At 35.8% G+C, this 17,858-nt stretch overlaps 2 protein-coding genes across 5 annotated transcripts; one reads left to right on the top strand and one right to left on the bottom strand.

The window, feature by feature from the left end:
* Positions 1-379: 379 nt before the first annotated feature.
* Positions 380-10,328, bottom strand: LOC124180227 (neuralized-like protein 4). Of its 2 annotated transcripts, XM_046565474.1 has the most exons (18): positions 10,078-10,208; positions 9,838-9,973; positions 9,528-9,743; positions 8,255-8,695; positions 7,869-8,069; positions 7,561-7,786; positions 7,333-7,432; positions 7,022-7,198; positions 6,575-6,883; positions 6,210-6,403; positions 5,789-6,078; positions 5,307-5,700; positions 4,910-5,231; positions 4,586-4,779; positions 4,279-4,484; positions 2,729-4,197; positions 2,362-2,514; positions 380-2,272 (listed from the first exon to the last, which is right to left on the bottom strand). In XM_046565474.1, the coding sequence occupies exons 3-18, from the start codon at positions 9,741-9,743 to the stop codon at positions 2,080-2,082; spliced, it is 5,085 nt and encodes a 1,694-aa protein (XP_046421430.1). In that variant the 5' UTR covers positions 9,838-9,973; positions 10,078-10,208; the 3' UTR covers positions 380-2,079. The 2 variants fall into 2 exon arrangements, with proteins under 2 accessions (XP_046421430.1, XP_046421429.1); XM_046565473.1 differs by lacking the exon at positions 9,838-9,973 and having other exon boundaries at positions 10,078-10,328.
* A 589-nt stretch (positions 10,329-10,917) lies between these two features.
* LOC124181156 (phosphatidylinositol N-acetylglucosaminyltransferase subunit A) lies at positions 10,918-15,523 on the top strand. Of its 3 annotated transcripts, XM_046567441.1 has the most exons (7): positions 10,918-11,068; positions 11,374-11,530; positions 11,747-11,926; positions 12,075-12,309; positions 12,504-12,801; positions 12,878-13,238; positions 13,314-15,523. In XM_046567441.1, the coding sequence occupies exons 1-7, from the start codon at positions 11,043-11,045 to the stop codon at positions 13,404-13,406; spliced, it is 1,350 nt and encodes a 449-aa protein (XP_046423397.1). In that variant the 5' UTR covers positions 10,918-11,042; the 3' UTR covers positions 13,407-15,523. The 3 variants fall into 3 exon arrangements, with proteins under 3 accessions (XP_046423397.1, XP_046423399.1, XP_046423398.1); XM_046567443.1 differs by lacking the exon at positions 10,918-11,068 and having other exon boundaries at positions 11,373-11,508; XM_046567442.1 differs by lacking the exons at positions 10,918-11,068; positions 11,374-11,530 and adding an exon at positions 11,553-11,661.
* The last annotated feature ends 2,335 nt before the right edge of the window (positions 15,524-17,858 follow it).

The following is a 17,858-nucleotide window of genomic DNA, read 5'->3' on the forward strand; positions in this document are numbered from 1 at the left end:
TACTTTTCTATTAGCCGGTAAATGTAACAACTATTCATCTAATTCCGAAAAATATTAATTTTATTATATTTGGACCATAAAACGGCTTGTTCAAAGTATTTTTTGTTTATATAGTTACAGTAGAACCTCGATTACTCGAATCGATCAGGACTGAGCCTAGTTCAATTAATGGAACAGTAATGTCATATCAAATGATGCTGCATGATAAAGAATATTATAAACATAACGCAAATATTTTTATGCCACCTTCACACGCATAATGTGTTGCTTTAGCACACTTCGCATCATTCCAAATATCCTTGCGTGCGAAGTTGAATAAAATATTAATAATTTCGACATGGGACTGCAAATGGGCAGTCTCCATTTTTTTTCCTAGCAGAGTGATTGTTTATTAAAAAAATATCAAGTCTTCGTTCCGATAACAAAACCTTGAAATAAAGTGAGCCATAGTTCCGACGATCGAGGTTCTATTGTAACTGTCAATCCGATTTAGGCATATTCTGTTAAAATTAAGTTAATTTCATGAGGATTACGAGTACTAATTTTGAATATCAAACTAAAACCATTTCCATATGCCGAATTTATTTTTGGTATTACGCCACTTTCTGAAACATAGATCTGTGCCGAAATCGAATAGACATATTGTAAACACTTGTTAAATGCACTCCGGCACTAATCGTATGCACGGAAATCGACAATGTGTGGTTCTATCCTATAAATTATTAATTTTCTTTTCTTGCATAATATTTTCTTCTAATCACTACACATAAATATAATTAAGGGCGGATCTAGCCAAGGCAATCGCTAACGACCATTAAATATTTCAATACAAAGTAGACGTGTGACGAGCGACTTTGTCCTATTTTGCGTTTTTTTTCTTCAATTGAATTAAATCCACCGAGAAATATGTAAACGTCCATGCAATTGCCATGGCTTGAATGAATTTTTCAATTTCTGATACATACTTGTAATGACTAGATGTGATCTATGCTACATACCTATATCTTTCACAAGTCTATTCAAATTAGTATAGTGTCTAAATATATCGCTAATTAAATTGTATAAGTCTTTCAATTAATATCTAAAAAAATTTGCAGGCCATCTCAACTGAAGATTAAATTTCACATGCATATACACGTAATGATAAGGTGTAAAACTAAATTTGGAATAATTACTCTAGCAAACTGTAGAAATCAATATCGATAATAAAGTAATAAAATAATGGTAATTAAACAAGTAGACAGAAAACAAGGTATTCCTATCGCAGTCATGAGTAAAAATACAGCTTTAAGTAACTCGATGGTGTGATGATAACGGAAGTTGGCCAACATGTTGTGCGAAAATGCAGTAAAATTTATGTATATAATGTAAATAACGTATATGTATAGGTATCACAGAAAATGCGTAAATATTAACAGATAAGTAGGCTTCTCAGAACTCCAAAAGACGTATTATATTATATTATGTACAATGTTTTCAAGCATCAGTATTATATGTATAATTTTTGTCGATATCAATATAATAAATCAGTAAAGATTATTACTGCAGTACATACAATACTTGCATAAATCAATAACGAAATTTTTAATGTACAATTATGTACTATATCCGGCATTTCGTAAAGAAATCCAGTACAACAATAAATTTATAAGAAGCTTGGAAAGAAAAATTCGAAAATGTTTACTTTTCTCAGAAAATTATCAAAAGTTAACGAAAGCTTTGTCTGAAATTCTTTCCTTTTTTTCAAAAAGAAACTTTTAGTTGCACTGACTGTTCAATATTATACAATTTTTCATTTTTGTCGTCGATCAATGGGTGACATGAAGATAAATTAGCTGATTATAGTTTTTCATATGAACTTTTAAAGAGTAACGGTTCAGCTGGGAGTATCAAAATATACCGTCCACTTTTTAAAAAGGATTAACAGCAACGAGAAACCCTTTAATTACAAAAATAATGCAAAGAACAAAATGCAGAAGCATAGAGGATGTATGATATATATATATACAACAAACGTAAATTGACAGAAAATGAAATAAATAAATGATAACAAATCAGATAGAAATATTCTTTCCGTTTCTAAAATCCGTCAAGGTGTACAAGAAATGCTATGATCACTGTGGCACCTCCCTCCTTGGTTGCCCATTCTGTCGATTCCAACTGTGGCTCGGAACAATCTTTTCCTGGGCCCATTGTATAGGAACCGGGCCTGACCAGTAGTTGGAATGCAGTGGTTGCGTTCAGTTTTTTATTCGATTGCGTATCAATGTACCTACAATAAATCAACATGGCGCGGTGATATCTTTTTCTACGCAATTGAATTTGCCCGTGACATTCTTGCAAGTAATGCTATATACTCACGCGTATTTGCTTGCAAATTCCTTGGAAGCGGCGTATTTAATATTTGGTGAAAAAACAACTTGAGGATTTTGATCATCGCTATTTATAGTCGTAGTTAGATTGCTTGTGTCTAATTGCTCTTTGGTCAGCAGCTCTCCCCTATCCAGTATCCACCTAAAAAGAATTAACAAATTTACATTAGAAATGAGTTGTCGAGAATAACTTTTAACGCATGTCTGAGAGTTGTTGCAATTTTGAAAATACAAGCTTAAAACAAAAACGTTAGAAAATCAGATCACAGCCGGCGATATCGTACAGGACTCACAGGCTTTTGATAGATCATTAAAAGTTCTACAGCCGAATGAATAGATTGAGATGTGCTTCGCACCTAACAGCATCTAATCGTGTCCCGTAGAAGGCGACATGCCATTTATCCAGAGTGTTCTGTGGTATTTGGATGGCATTGATGGTTGGCTTTAGTGGAAATCTGACCCATCCAACTGGAAAGGCAAATTCGGAAGGTGGTTCTCCTTTCCTGCATATCACTCCGTCGCCTTCGGCTTTAAAACACGAACTGCAGTAGCATGAAATGTCTTCACCAGTAAAAAATTCCTCTGGTAATACGAGGGATTTTTTAAACCTAAGGCAGGCCTTCAGGTACTCGCATTTCTTCGCCGAAGTGATGTGCACCGCTAGTGGACTGGACGGCAGAGATGTGATTGGTAAGGATGAAAATGAAGATGAATTGTGAACAACATGATGAGTTTCGTTATGCGTGTTAGCGACAAATGAATTCGTTACAATATTGTTTTGCGTTTGATTATTACGATTTTGATTTGCGTTACTGTCTTGGGAACTCATCGACACGTTAACTTGGGAACTTGACGAGAGATGGTTTTGAGAGGTTGGTGTAACGCTATTCTGTGACATACTCAAGGCGTTGTTGGACACGTTATTCTGGTTCGAACTGTTGGAAGCGATGCTTTCATTTATTGCGTTATTGGCATTTGTAGAAGTGATGGCGGTGCTTAAATTAGACATGTGGCTACAGTTTGCGGCGCATCCATTTTTAATATTAATATTCGTTGCATTGTTTATTTCTACGTTTGTACATTCGTTAGTAATACTGAGCATATTCGTAACGCCGTTACTTTCACCATCATTATTTTCATCATTTGTGAGATTCTCAATACTTTGAACACAGTGATTCGGCGCCGCTTTAATTTCATTTGCATTATTCGCATTAACGGCGTTATTCTTTACCTTACTATTTTCTAACTGATTGGTCTTCGCTTCGCTGCTTATTTCTGGACAGGATTCTAAATTATTACTTTCCGAGTTGATGCTGCTCGACATGCCTGGTTTGCTCTGAATCGTGTTACTCCCTAAACCTGAATCATTGTTGCTCTGAGATGAAATCGGGCTGAGTATGTTGACAGCGCTCTCGTTCTCTGCCGGATGAAGATTACTCTGACTTGGAATATTCAACGACAAGTTCGAGGGTGTCGCAGGAATGGCATTTTCTTTTTCATGGCATTCCAAGTCAGCCTTTTCTCTGGAATTCTCTATGTCCTCTATCTCCGTTTCTGGTTGTTCAACGGTTGTTAAGATAGCCATGTTATTTGTATTGTTATTACCATACGACGCTGCCTCTGAAATTGGCCCAATTATGGAAACTTGTTCACATTGGCCGTACAAGTCTATGACAGCGTAAACATAAGGAGGTAAATCTGTAGCTGCGATGCCTTGATCGGAGCCATTTATGTATAAGTGCAGTCTTGAGTCTTCGTCTATCAATAAACTTACGATACTTCCTACCTGAAGGTTTTCTAAATTCATTCCATACCTCGTTATTACCTGAAACGGAAAATTGTTCAATCAATCCATGAACAAGAATTGCAAGTTTGATTACGCTCAATTTCGGAATTCTCCTCTTACTTTCACACCGTTATGCGATATCCAATCGCCACACATGATCCAGGAATGTTTTTTGAAGCCTAGAGCAGTTAATGGAAAACTGACTTTGTCTGGAGAGATGCAAGTCACTCCGCATAGCATGCCCGATACCCAGCGATCATTCAATTTTTCCACTCTCACTTGAAACGGTTTTCCTTTGACTAGCGGGCGATGAGACATTACTACACCTAAATATTAACAAGACAATGATTGATTAACAGTCGATTAACGGAGTTGATCGAAGTTTGCCTATCAATACGAGTAATAGATCTATCTTGTTTAATCTTACCTTGATTATAGCTGGCGACTCTTCGAGCTGTAGTTTTTTTTTCAAGTTCAATATTTCTTCCACGGTTTTCGTGGAACTCATAATTCCAATCCGAATCACCCGTGGACGTGGTAATCGGCTGTGTCGGCGTGAGTACCATTTCGTTCAATAGCTTTCCCTCCGAAACGTCTATCGAGGTATCCATCCCGGCATCACTATTTGAATACATTGAACAGGTGATAGGTGAAATGTCTACTTGCATTAAACAAATACTTCGATATCAACCAGATTTGAGAACACTCTGACTATAGGACAGTTTCGGTGAAGATATATTTGTCTACTCACTTTCTCATAATTGGTGGCATTGGATCCAAGAGTAATTCTAAGGAGTCTTGTAGTCTGAGGCTAGCATTTGGCGATATGATTATGTTTTGCTGTTTACTACTCGTTGCACAGACGGCAAGAGTACTGCCAAATAATTCTATGACAACATACACTGCCTCGGGAATATTTGTAGCAGCTACTCCCATATCTTCGCCATTTATATAAAACTTCAAGTTTCCATCATGCGTTCGTTTCACACCAATTTTATCACCAGATCGAAGCCAGTCCAGACTCGGACAGTAATTTGAAGACAAAACGTATCCCTTGTGTCGAACTTGGTTCCCTTTAATAATAATTAGAGCAATTTAAATGTAGTATTGAATTTCATCAAGATTTCGTACAAGTTTCCTATACTCACCGATTAAATACCAAGAATCCTCTGGTATAGAAGTCATGCCAGGAACTAAATTCATCGAAGTAAACCAATTCCCATTGTTGTTGGTCATTACACCGATTCTCAACGAGCCGCACCACTCTTGAGCAACTTCTTGGATTGAAATTTCGAAAATTTCATTACTTTCCAAGGGACATTCGCTGAGCAATATTGCATTACAATATTCTCGGCAACGAGCAGCAACAGTTCGATCTGAATTCAGCTGAATATTTGCACCGACAGACTCGTGAAATTTGTGAATTATCTCGACCTGGGCTTGTGGTTGAATTACCGAGGTAGGTTGCTGGCTCGTACTATTCTCGGATGGTAAATATTGCTGTGTCGCCGTGTCTCTGCGCTCAGGCAAGACGATAGTTACCTAAAAAATTTTTACTGATGTTAGAAAATAAATTTCACGTACAACATTACAATTGTAAAACTTATCTTAGAATATTTGGATTACTTACTTGCGCACATCGACCATACAGATCAATAACGGGATATACATGTAGTGGTAGTCCAGTGCATGCGATTCCCTGATCTACTCCATCCAAGTAATAGCGTAAGCTCGTATCGGCATGCCTCATTATACCGATACGATTTCCTTCTACGAGTGTATCTAAGTTACAAGCATAATTATTGCGCAATGTTACACCGTCTCGCATTACGTTCGGACCGGATAACATCCACGTATCGTGATCTATGTCTGTCATTGTTGAGGGAAATTCAAGTTCATCTGGTCTTATTGCTGTTACACCTGTAAATTCGTCAATTAAATCATAACGTTAACAGATATTTATTGAGGATGCGTAAAGAATTCATGAAGAGTTACAGGAAGCTTCTTATGGGTGCAAGTTTTAGTCAAAATCGTGAATCCGTTTTGCATACCTGCTTCAATCGCACCTGACCATCGATCAACCATTTTATCAATAGAGACTTCGAACATTTCACCATCGCGTAACGCCCTATTGGCAATTACAATTGCTTCGTTAAACTCTCCTAAAGCACGAGGCCTAGCAGCTGTCAAGCCATTGTTCATTATTCGTGCATTTTTTCCATGTATATGATGAAATCGTAAATCACTGTTAGAAGATCAATTATTAGTCACTAAAGTAATAAATGCAAATAGTGAGTCCAAAAACTTTGGTACAGTTTTGTTTACAATGTGAAATGTAAACTTAAATTTAATTATAAGCATTTCTGTAGATGACAATAGGTGCCTGCAATTAGGTAATATGGTTGCTTGAACAAACCTGTATAACGTTGTGTTGCTAAAGCTGGAATTATTTGTTGTCGGGCTGTAAAAATCTGTGCCATCGACTATGGTTGCTTGAGCTGCCTGCCCATATAAATCGATAACCCCGTAAACTCTTTCTGGCACTCCTGTGGCAGCTGTGCCAAGATCAGCTCCATTTATATAAAAGTGTAACAAACCATCGTCGTTTCTCATTACCCCGACACGATCGCCGACTTGTAACTGATCCAGATTTTGTCCATATTTATCTATGATCGTTGTGCCATTATGCATCACGCCTTGTCCCGTCATCATCCATGTACCAGACCTGAAAGTAACGATTTTGTACCATCAAATGAAATTTGTATATTTGATTTAAAACGGTGCACTTTGCACTCCCAGCAGTGAAAGAATAGAATATAGTAATAAGTATGTAGAAGTTAATTCTTCTTTACAGACAACATACCTTACATTAGTCATTGTGAAAGGAAATTCTAATTCAGTCGGAGAATGAGTAGTGACGCCAATTTCAATCGATCCAGCCCACTTTGTAACTATCTTGTCTAACTTAACTTCAAATAATTCATTTGGACGCAACGGTCGAGAAGTCAGTACAACACCATTGTTGAAGTCATCCAGAGCGCTGCAAACGTATTTTTATTAATACGATGGTTTGTTCTCATGCCATTATAGATCTGGATTAATAAATTTTTCTTTTCCTTTCTTGTTTCGCAATATCACTGAGAAATCATACTATTGTTCATTTTATACGCTTACTTGGGTCTATGAGCAGTTCTTCCATTATTAATTACATCCGCATGTGTCCCACAACAAACGTGAAACATCAGTCTATCTATCGCATCATCGTCTATCATTTCTACAGATAAATGAAAGGATAAGTTTACTTTGTCATAAGGAAAACTGGATATAGTTTAATTACCATTAAAGTACACAATCATGAAGCAGTCGATAGAAAAAGTATGCTGAAAAATAGAAGAACTTTACCTTCGCCATTTAATCCCTGTAGATGCAGAGTGTTTCGTCTAGTGACTAAATTTTGTTCTTCTCTCTCATCCCGGTCGACGATGGTTACTTTAACAGTCATCCCGTAAAGATCTATAACACCCCAAATACCCGAGGGAACCTTGGCGGCGATACCTTGATCCAAACCATTTATAAGGTAATGAAGGTTTCCGTTACTTCGCCTAATCATTCCCACCCTGTCACCCTCCTGTAATATGGAATCCATATCAAACTTTGCAAGCAATACCTTGCTTCACTGAATTCATTTTATGCCATGGATTTAAACTTACTCTCAACTCGTCTAAATTGAACTCTCCGTACTCACGCTGAGTACCCTTGCCATTGGTCAGAATTCCACAGCCAGACATCATGGTTGTTCCAGATCGCATGTTGGTCATCGTTGCGGGAAATTCTAGTGCTGTCGGACTGTGAGTAGTAACACCTACTTCGATACTTCCTGACCATTTGTCCACTAATCTGTCTATTCGAATCTGGTTCACATTTGAAAAATTTGATTAGATTGCCAACATTCCTCACTACAAACTTCAAGCTAATGAATCAATCGATTCGCCGAGGCAAAGTATAACTCAACACAGTGTATGACACATCAAATACTTTTTCAACTTGAAAACTTAAAATATTAGATCGCGGTAAGCCAAGGTGTGAAAAGTCTTACCTCAAAAAGCTCGTTATCTCTTAATGCTCTGTGCGTCATTACAACACCGTTATTAAATTCATCAAGTGGTCTTCGTCTCTCTGCCGTTCTAGCATTGTTAGACAATTTAATGAGGGTTCCGACTCGCTCATGGAACCTTAATCTGTCCTCCCGTATAGCAGCTGCGCTTGGATTCTTAGGTAGGTTGATATTTACATTAACGTTAACGTTCAGATTGGTAACTAAGTTTGTCGTTGAAGAATTTGACGTCTGTGCAAGTGCGTGATCATTGTTGATTTCTGTCTCATTTGTTACGTCTGTTATGGAAAGTGTTGGCCTCGGCTGAGAGACGCTTACTTGGACGCAGTTACCGTACATATCAATTACTGCAAATACTCGTGAAGGGATATTTGTAGCTGCTACACCTTGAGACATTCCATTTACATAGAACACTAGTTCGCTCTGAAAATGAAACAAAATATTTATTTGACTAATAATTGTTTCAAATACATGAATTTCAGTTTGTTCAATTTTAAAATGTGTCGTCATAATTTCAATGACTGGATTATAAATATCAAAAAATAATGGAGTTCATTAAATCTTCTCTGGTCAATTTTTGACAAACATTGACGGTTGGGAGTTTATTATTGAACGATTCTCAAAAATGACAGAGACAGTATTGAAGAAACATTGCATTATTTTTATCACTTTATAAAATCCTAATTGGAATATAATTCTTCCATTCCAAGAGATGTTAAAGTTTATTCATGTAACATACAAGTGACGGATGCATGGAAATCAGACAATTCTAAATATAATTTCCAAGTGGAAAAGCAATTCATGAAAGGTGCGTACCTTGTTAAATGATTAAGCTAGTTGTATTATCCAATAAAATTTAAGTTATCTTTTTTTTTGTGCATCTATTCGTAGAAAATTGGTGCACAAGACGAAGCCAGTGATGAAATTTGAAGAAAATGATGTCCTACTTCGTTCTTTTGATCTCAAACTTTGAAATAAATATAATGAAAATACGATGAATCGTCAATTAGTATCTAATTTTGTTATTAAAATTCTTGTTTGGTAACAAAATCCTCTTAACATATCGTCTTAAAATGTGTGTTGTTAACCAATTTTTAATGATAAAGTAGGTGAAGAAAAAGAATAAGTTCAAACAGTTAGACGATTCTACATTCTGGCCTTTTCATATTCTGCTCGGTTCAAGATTCGGTGCTACACATAAAAAAGTCATCGACAAGAAAAAGAGAAATGAACCAAATACACAGTTAAGACTAACATTTGAGGTCCTCATCACACCAAGAAAATCTCCTTCCTCTAACGTTTCAAGATCTGTCCCGTACAGTTCTACAATTGGTTGTCCGTCACGAATAATCCCAGAACCTGACATTATCCATGATCCAAGTCTAAGCTTATTGGCACATGCCGGTAACTCCATACTCTCCGGATCACATGATGTCACTCCGATTTCAATGCTTCCGCTCCACGATACCATCTGAAAGAAATTAGCGTGAAGAAACAAATAGGCAAAGAAAGAGTAGAAACGATATGTTGATAGACAAGTAACGAAGCGAAGAATATTGTCTTGCCTAGTTGAGGAGGGCATTATGCAAGCACGGGGTATGCAGGAAACGGTGTTACAATTAAGAAACTGCGTGAAAGATACGGATTGGAAAACCGAGGTTTGTCAACAAAAATCATGGGCGACGAAAGCGTGATGAAAACCTCTAAATCCCGGAGATTTGACAGTTCGGCGAGTAGATGCAGTGGGCGACAGGTACGAGCATGGAGAACTGCAGCATAACGTGTCGAGTGGTGCACATCGTTACCTTTTTATCGATGCGAACTTCGAAGAGTTCGTCATCCTTGAGCGGTTCGGAGCTTAATACGAGCCCGTAATTATATACAGAGAAATTTCGGACGGCGGTACAGTTGTCATTTATTAAATTAACACGCTCCCCGCATCTTTGGTGAAACATTACGGCCATTTGTGTATGTATACACAACAGCAGCAGCAGCAGGGCCTCGTACCCCGAGGTCCCCGTATCCGATATCCAATCACATCGTCTCGCGTACCAAATCCAACCAAACCATCGTAAAAATAATCGATCATTTTTTCCCGATTAATCGAGTATAATCGATTATTTCTTAAACTCGATTAATCGACCGACTCGATTGTTCTTCCTTACAATCGGTTTTTGATTTTTACTCCCATATGAATGATACAATACAGAGAGAAACCTTACAATACAATATCAATCTATATGATTAAAGTATCAACAATTGGCATTGTCTTACTTACCAAGCACCTACTTGATATAATAAGTGAAAGGCGTATATGAATATTTTCACTTACAACATTTTGGTTTCATATGCATCGTTTCAAAAAAAAAAAATACGAAATAATCGATTAATCGATTAATATTTACCGATTCAATTGAGTCATGTTCGATTATTTTTTTGGAACTCGATTAATCGAAGCATATAGGATGACACTCGGTGCTAGTGACAGCTAGCGACGAGAAAAATACGCCCGAATGATTGGTTCTGATGTACCAGGTCCCACCTTATAGGAGGGGTTTATCATTTCAAGCCAATGAAAAGGCTTCATTTCACCTATCGCACCGCAACGTCATCACATCATCAGCCAATTGAGGGAATTCAGTTTGGCAGTTATCGTCTGCAATAATCTGGTCAATATCCACAATGATACTCGTTGATAAACACGGGGGTTGTGAAACAGGTTAAATCGAGGTAATTGTGTAAAGAAAACAACTCGGTTTCAGATGTCAAGATGGGACAAACCCGGCATAAGATATGGTGAGCATTAATTCTATTTGTAAAAATATCCTTATATCGATGCCCACTGCTTTCGACTATTCTAACCTATAAATTCCGATACAAAAGCAAAGTGAAAGTTTATCGTCAAGCTGAACTATATCAATTATTTGCAAATGACTTGTAATTACGAAGTGACATCTGTTTCCTTTATTTGAACTCGTTATCCATCTTGTTTTTGCAACATACCCTACCTTGACTACAGCAAACTGAGATAACATTTGGAATGAACTTATCTATTCATATTTTAGCAAGTTACAATGCCATAACGTGATATTTTCTTTCAGTATGGTCTCCGACTTCTTTTATCCGAACATGGGTGGGGTGGAAGAGCACATATTCAATTTGTCCCAGTGCCTATTGGGTCGAGGACACAAAGTCGTAGTGCTGACGCACTCTTATGGTGATAGAGTAGGAATACGGTACATGACGAATGGCTTGAAAGTACATACTCTTCTTTGCCCTGTGATTAAATTTTTTGTTTTTAATCCTGGATGCTCATTCAGGGTCTAATTCCTCTGCAAAAATATAGAAAAAACACTGTTTCAAGTCACTCAGTTCATCAAAATCTACGAGTAACTTCTTATTGTAGTGTTAAATCAACTTTTTGTGTTCCCACTCACCACTACCATTGAATATATTACTTTTTATACATTTCAGGTCTACTACTTGCCAATAAAAGTATTTTACAATCAATGTGTGCTGCCCACCATGATCTGTTCTCTCCCATTGATCAGATACATCTTCATACGGGAACAGATCCAAATAATCCATGGGCATTCGGCATTCTCTGCCTTAGCCCATGAAGGGATGTTGATAGGGAGGCTGATGGGATTGAAGGTAAACTGCGGTCGCATTTCCAGGTGTCTTGAGATATTCGTCGGACATACTATGTCACGTAACTGAGAGGCCTGGAAAAGCAATAAATGAAATTAGCAATGAAAACAGTTTGAATTATGTTAAATCTCTTGTACGAATTCTGTTCTAGACTGTATTCACAGACCATTCATTATTTGGTTTTGCTGACGCATCTGCTATCCTGACCAACAAATTCATAGAGATATCACTGTCAGATTGCAATCACTGCATATGCGTATCGCACACTGGAAAAGAAAATACCGTATTAAGAGCAAAAGTACAAATAGAGAGGGTGTCAGTCATTCCAAACGCAGTTGACACTGCGCTATTTACACCTGATGTTAGCAAGAGGAACAATGATTTTAGTGAATATATTTTTCGATATTATAACAAGCAATGTCTAGCTGCTTGATTCATTAGTCCGCTTTGCTGTTAGATACTTCACTCGAGAGATGAAAACACTTTGGCTTCATACAAGTTGCAAGATGCTTTTATGCAAGGTGGTTATTTGAATCTTTCACCTTCTTGCACATGCAGTGAATCAAAGCTTTTTTTGCAGTTACAATAGTTATAGTATCCCGGCTAGTCTATCGAAAAGGGGTGGATCTCCTAGCCCATATTATTCCCGAAATTTGTGCAAAGTATGAAAATGTACAGTTCCTGATTGGAGGCGACGGGCCAAAACGGTGGCTGATAGAAGAGATTAGAGAACGGAATTTACTCCAACACCGAGTTACGCTGCTCGGTAGTCTCGAACATTCGCAAGTGAGACATGTTTTAAACAAAGGGCACATATTTTTGAACACCAGCCTAACAGAAGCCTACTGTATGGCAATCGTGGAAGCTGCTTCTTGCGGGTAAAGCAACCTTCGAAAGATTTACTTGTGCCAAGTTTTCAGATTGGAAGTTAATGTTTTCTTTAATTTCTTCAAGATTACAAGTTGTTTCCACACGAGTGGGAGGAATACCAGAAGTTTTACCACCCGACTTGATATATTTGGTGGACCCAACAGTGCCTGCTTTGGTACAAGGCATTGATTCTGCGATAGCTGATTATGTCACTGGCAAACAGATGTGTCCTTTCAAGGCGCACAAGCAAATAGCTTCATTTTATAACTGGTTCGACGTTACCAAACGGACGGAAGTTGTATACGGGCTGGTTGAAAAAGAGAAGCAGAAAAATCTTGGACAACAGCTGAGCAGCTACATTCCAACCGGTGTCTTGCCATATTTGCTAGTTGTTTCATTGTGCTATATTATTCTCTACATTCTGGAGTATCTTGTGCCTAAAAAGGTATGTTCATCAGTCACTTAACATGTGCCAAAAAAGTATCAGTTACCACGTATGCAATATATACATTTTTTTTAGTACATCGACTTGGCGCGAGACTACGGACAATCACAGAACGAACCACATGTTCACACCAAAGTGCCAAGGAAAAAGAGAGGCAGCAATTCATGACGCTAGTATTATGTTCTGATTCTTAAAAATCAGTATGCTTACACTGATTGTTGTGTCCATTGTTTACCAAAGAAATTACAAATTTCTATATTTGTAAACGTTCGCCTTATCAAGGTTATTACCGAAGTATCCAGATTTCAGAACCATGCTAAGCCTTAAAAAAAAAAAAAAGAAACGAAGTATAGTTCCTATTGCCTGAATTGTTTTGCATATTTGTCTGAAATTTTATATTCGATATTTTTAGCTCATCGCGAAAAAAAGGTTTTGTAATGTTACTTGGCGGTGTTAAAGATTTTGTAAAGGTTGAAGGATTGCATAAGAGTTCTTGAATTTTATTGCGAAACTTTACTCGCTTTCTGTAATTGGACTTTTTGTATCTTGCAATGTTGTTTTCATTTAAATTATTTCCAAAAACAAATTCAACAAATAGTTTCAGGAATACATTTACTGTTCGTTCTTTCTTTTTTTTTATATCAAATTTGACTACTGCTAATCATTCTTCGTTCCTTACAGTCATTTTGGTGATACATGTTCGTATAATGTAGTCTACAGTGAATTTTGATAATATGAATTTTGTTGGTAAATTCTGGAATATCAGAGGCATTGCTTCAATTACAAGTTTAAAGAATGATTCTTATTTTTGTTTTTTATAGCTACTAGATTAATTTATTTGTACAATTGACTTGATTTAGACAATGAGTGAAGTACAGAAAACTATGTTGTATAGTGAGTTAGGTAATGATTTCGAGCCTTTGCAGAAGAATTCAGAAACAGGAATATATAATTTAAAGTTTCTTGTTCTCCCTTTTTTTTTTACACAGAATGTGTGGTAACAAGAATATGTGCAGCTTATGTAATTGTGATACAAAATAATGAATAATGCATAGTGTCTATGTTGTTAATACGTACCAATAATTGTTGAAGTGAACATACAAAGTTTTTGTCGAACAAATTATTCATAAGACCATATCATGTGTAACATTTAATAGTCACTTGTGTGTGACACCATAATAGTGTGACACTCGATTATTTTCAATATTTCTCATTAAAATATTTATTGAAACACAATACCGGTCATTTGCGAAGCGCCAAACTAGTACAGTATTTATTAAGTGCTTGTATTTGATGAACTTTATTGTGTTATACCAACTTGTAAGTAGACTTTACAGTATTTTGTAACTATAATTTAATACTTTTATTTTCAAACAAGCCTGAAGGATGTTTCTGTTACTTTTATTTTGATAATTGTGTAAAGAAAATACAAAGTTCAACTATGAGTCTATGAAGGGATCAGACTTTGAACACTTTTCTTCAAAATTAAATCAACTGTGTGCGTAAGGTAGTCTCACTATTATAACAGTCTGTATTACTATTTTGTGATATGTTATGAATGTGAACAGGGTGTGCATGCATGTGTATGCGCTCTGACGATCATACCATATCGAATAAACTTAGCTTTCGGGCAGCTGAAACGCACATCAGAAGTTTTCCAGAATGCCATGAAATTCGGCGAAAACAGAATATTAGCAAGAAAATGTATCGTGAAATATGATTACTGGCGCTTTGCTACCAACCCCTTTAATGCGATATTATTAATCATCAGTCAACGTAAACTATTAAGAAAACCAGAGAAATTCTTTGTACAAATTCAAGGCAGCTAAAGATTTTCTAATTCAATTTCTTTATACAGTAGAAGCTCATTGTTGTCGTTCACTTGGATCTGGTGTCGACGAGGAAACTTTGCCCCACCGATTCACAGAGCGCTAGTCAATTACAGTTTTACACATAACTTGACAACCAGCTTCTAGTGTAAAGGTTTATACATAGGGATGGTATTATTATATAACAACATAACAATGAATGAGATGAATATGATACATGAATATAATGAATATAATTTTATAATGTCTGGATATTCTACGTACAATTAACAATAGCTTATTTTTACTATAAGAGACAAATAACTTTGTTGACGTGTTAAGAAGTCTATAAAGTCTCGGCGAATTTTCAAAATTCGTGAGATTCTAAGGTACAAATAATAAATACATGTATACGTCATGTAATTATAATTAAAAGCAATATTTTAATCGAAATCTAAATACCTAATTATTGCTTATCACCCCTTACAAAAATTAGAATATTTATTATGCTTCAGCTCTCGTGTCGAAATCAGAGAACCACCTCTCAGTGGTAATTTTTTCCATGCTGAATCCGATTTGTTATTGAAATATATTTGAGAAAACGTGAACTTTATTCCATCACTGGTATAACAGATTACTTAAAACCATTTGCATTGATTTGGTAGGTTTTTTTGTTTTCTTTTTTTTTGTTTTTGTTTTTTTTTTTTATTATTATATACAAGTCATGAGAATCAGCAATTATTTATAATATTTATAACGTGCACAGCATCAACATCGCAGACTCTCACACGAATCAACTCACAGTTCCGTTGATACTTGCTCTCTGGTGTATGCAATTTCATTGCATATTATTATTGTTATTATTATTATTATTATTACTACTAATTTATATCTCACAACTCGGTAATTTATACCTTTCAGGCAACTATAACACAACATTTAATATCTAAATAAAAAAAATTGTCCTGTATCGAATACAATTTTTCTTCCTCTTCTTCGTTTTACCAGGAGATGGCCTTTCGAGATAGATGCAACTACCAAAGATATTCTTTTTTTTTTTTTCCACTTTTGTCATGGATATTTGTATTTTACCTTGAAAAATTTGTGTAACAGTAGACCTACATTGTCGATATGATTAATTGGTCACTTAAGAACAACCAGTCAACGATGAATTAAATATACATAGGTATATCTTTGGATCGCCAATTACCCGCATATATTTTATGCGTATGAAACAGCTGGCGGTGAGTACAGCTCTTCCGAACACTCACAGCTCGATATGACACTTCATGCATAACGATGGATAATGAATTATACATCACAAGAATTCATACGAAATTACAAATACACTTGACTCTGGGTTCACTGAAATCGCCTCTCTGTTTATCAGCATTACATTGTGATTATAATAAACTCGTATTATCACCTTTACGTAAGTACGTTGGAAATAACGTATCTACCACTGAAATCCACTGGACATCGAAAATGCTACAAAAATTTTATGTACGTACTACAAAACTTCCTATTGTGTGTTCAATTTCAAATCTATTCCACACGTTACTACTATTTCCAATCAGCATGTTCAATTCATAGTTAGAATTTGTGAAAATTTTACTGTCAATAATGCGAGTAGATAATGTGAATTGTAATGAATTTTGGGAGAGGATATTTCTTACAAGATATAGTGGTTGCGCAAAAATTTCACCATAACGTATCGAAATATGTTTCACAATACGTGTCACATTTAATGCAGATTATCATACGTATGCTATGTACGTAATAGTAATATTAGTAATACTATCAGTAATAAGATGTAGTAACATTTCCTAACACGTACAAATTTTTGGGTGTAAAAAGTTTTTAAAAAATTTAAAAATTCTGTAATTCGTATCAAGAACACTATAATATTATTTCAATCCATCAAGTGCATGGCCACGTGTTAAAACCGTTTCGTTTTTCGTGTCACTTTTTCCGAATAATTTTTTGAAAAATGTGAGAAGAATAATCGATCCAAGACAATTTCCCTCATACATTTTCACGAGCTTATTTTCTCTTACTATACATCAGTTGAAACGCTGATCGGTTACAGTGCGTTTACATAATTTAGTACAAAAACATCCTCTCTAAAATCAACTTGTAACAATATGCTAGAAGCAAATCGTGAATCGCGTATTTACACATCCAAGCTATATGGTGGAATAGTCACCTATGTCGAAGAGAATTGCCTAAGAAAACTTCTAAACACAGTAAGAATATTCACAAGTCTTTACGATATACGTCGATCTACATAACAGGTTTTTTAGCACTCCCAGCTATGATTAATGACTTATCTTACAATTTATTCATTTGATGATTCTAAAAGCAACATTTGATATTGTTTAAAAGTGTTTGAAACATTTAAAAAATAAATGAATCGAAATGAAAGCAACCGAATCCAACTTCGTCCGAATTTTTTAGTACATAATTAAAACAACTATAGCCGAAAAAAAAATAAAAAGTCTGAATTGAAAATATAGTAATGTTTATTTTATTATGTTGTACGTTAGATACAATTGTAATAGTAATAATACAATATCAATCATTCTGGTTTTTTTTCGCTTCTTTAATCATCACTGTATTATTTTACAATTCCTAGTTACATATAAATCTTTCAGATAAGAGCCATCGGACTTCCTCCTAAAGCGACATTTTTCTCGCTGCTTCACACGTTAGTTGGAGTCCGTCAACCCTCGGTTAACAACATTTACATTATTATGAACGATCGAAACTGACGGCGCTATTATCCTTATCAAAGCTTGTCAGAGTTGTGTTT

This window comes from Neodiprion fabricii, chromosome 4 (genome assembly GCF_021155785.1).
Source record: "Neodiprion fabricii isolate iyNeoFabr1 chromosome 4, iyNeoFabr1.1, whole genome shotgun sequence".
NCBI classification, from domain to species: Eukaryota; Metazoa; Arthropoda; class Insecta; order Hymenoptera; family Diprionidae; genus Neodiprion; species Neodiprion fabricii.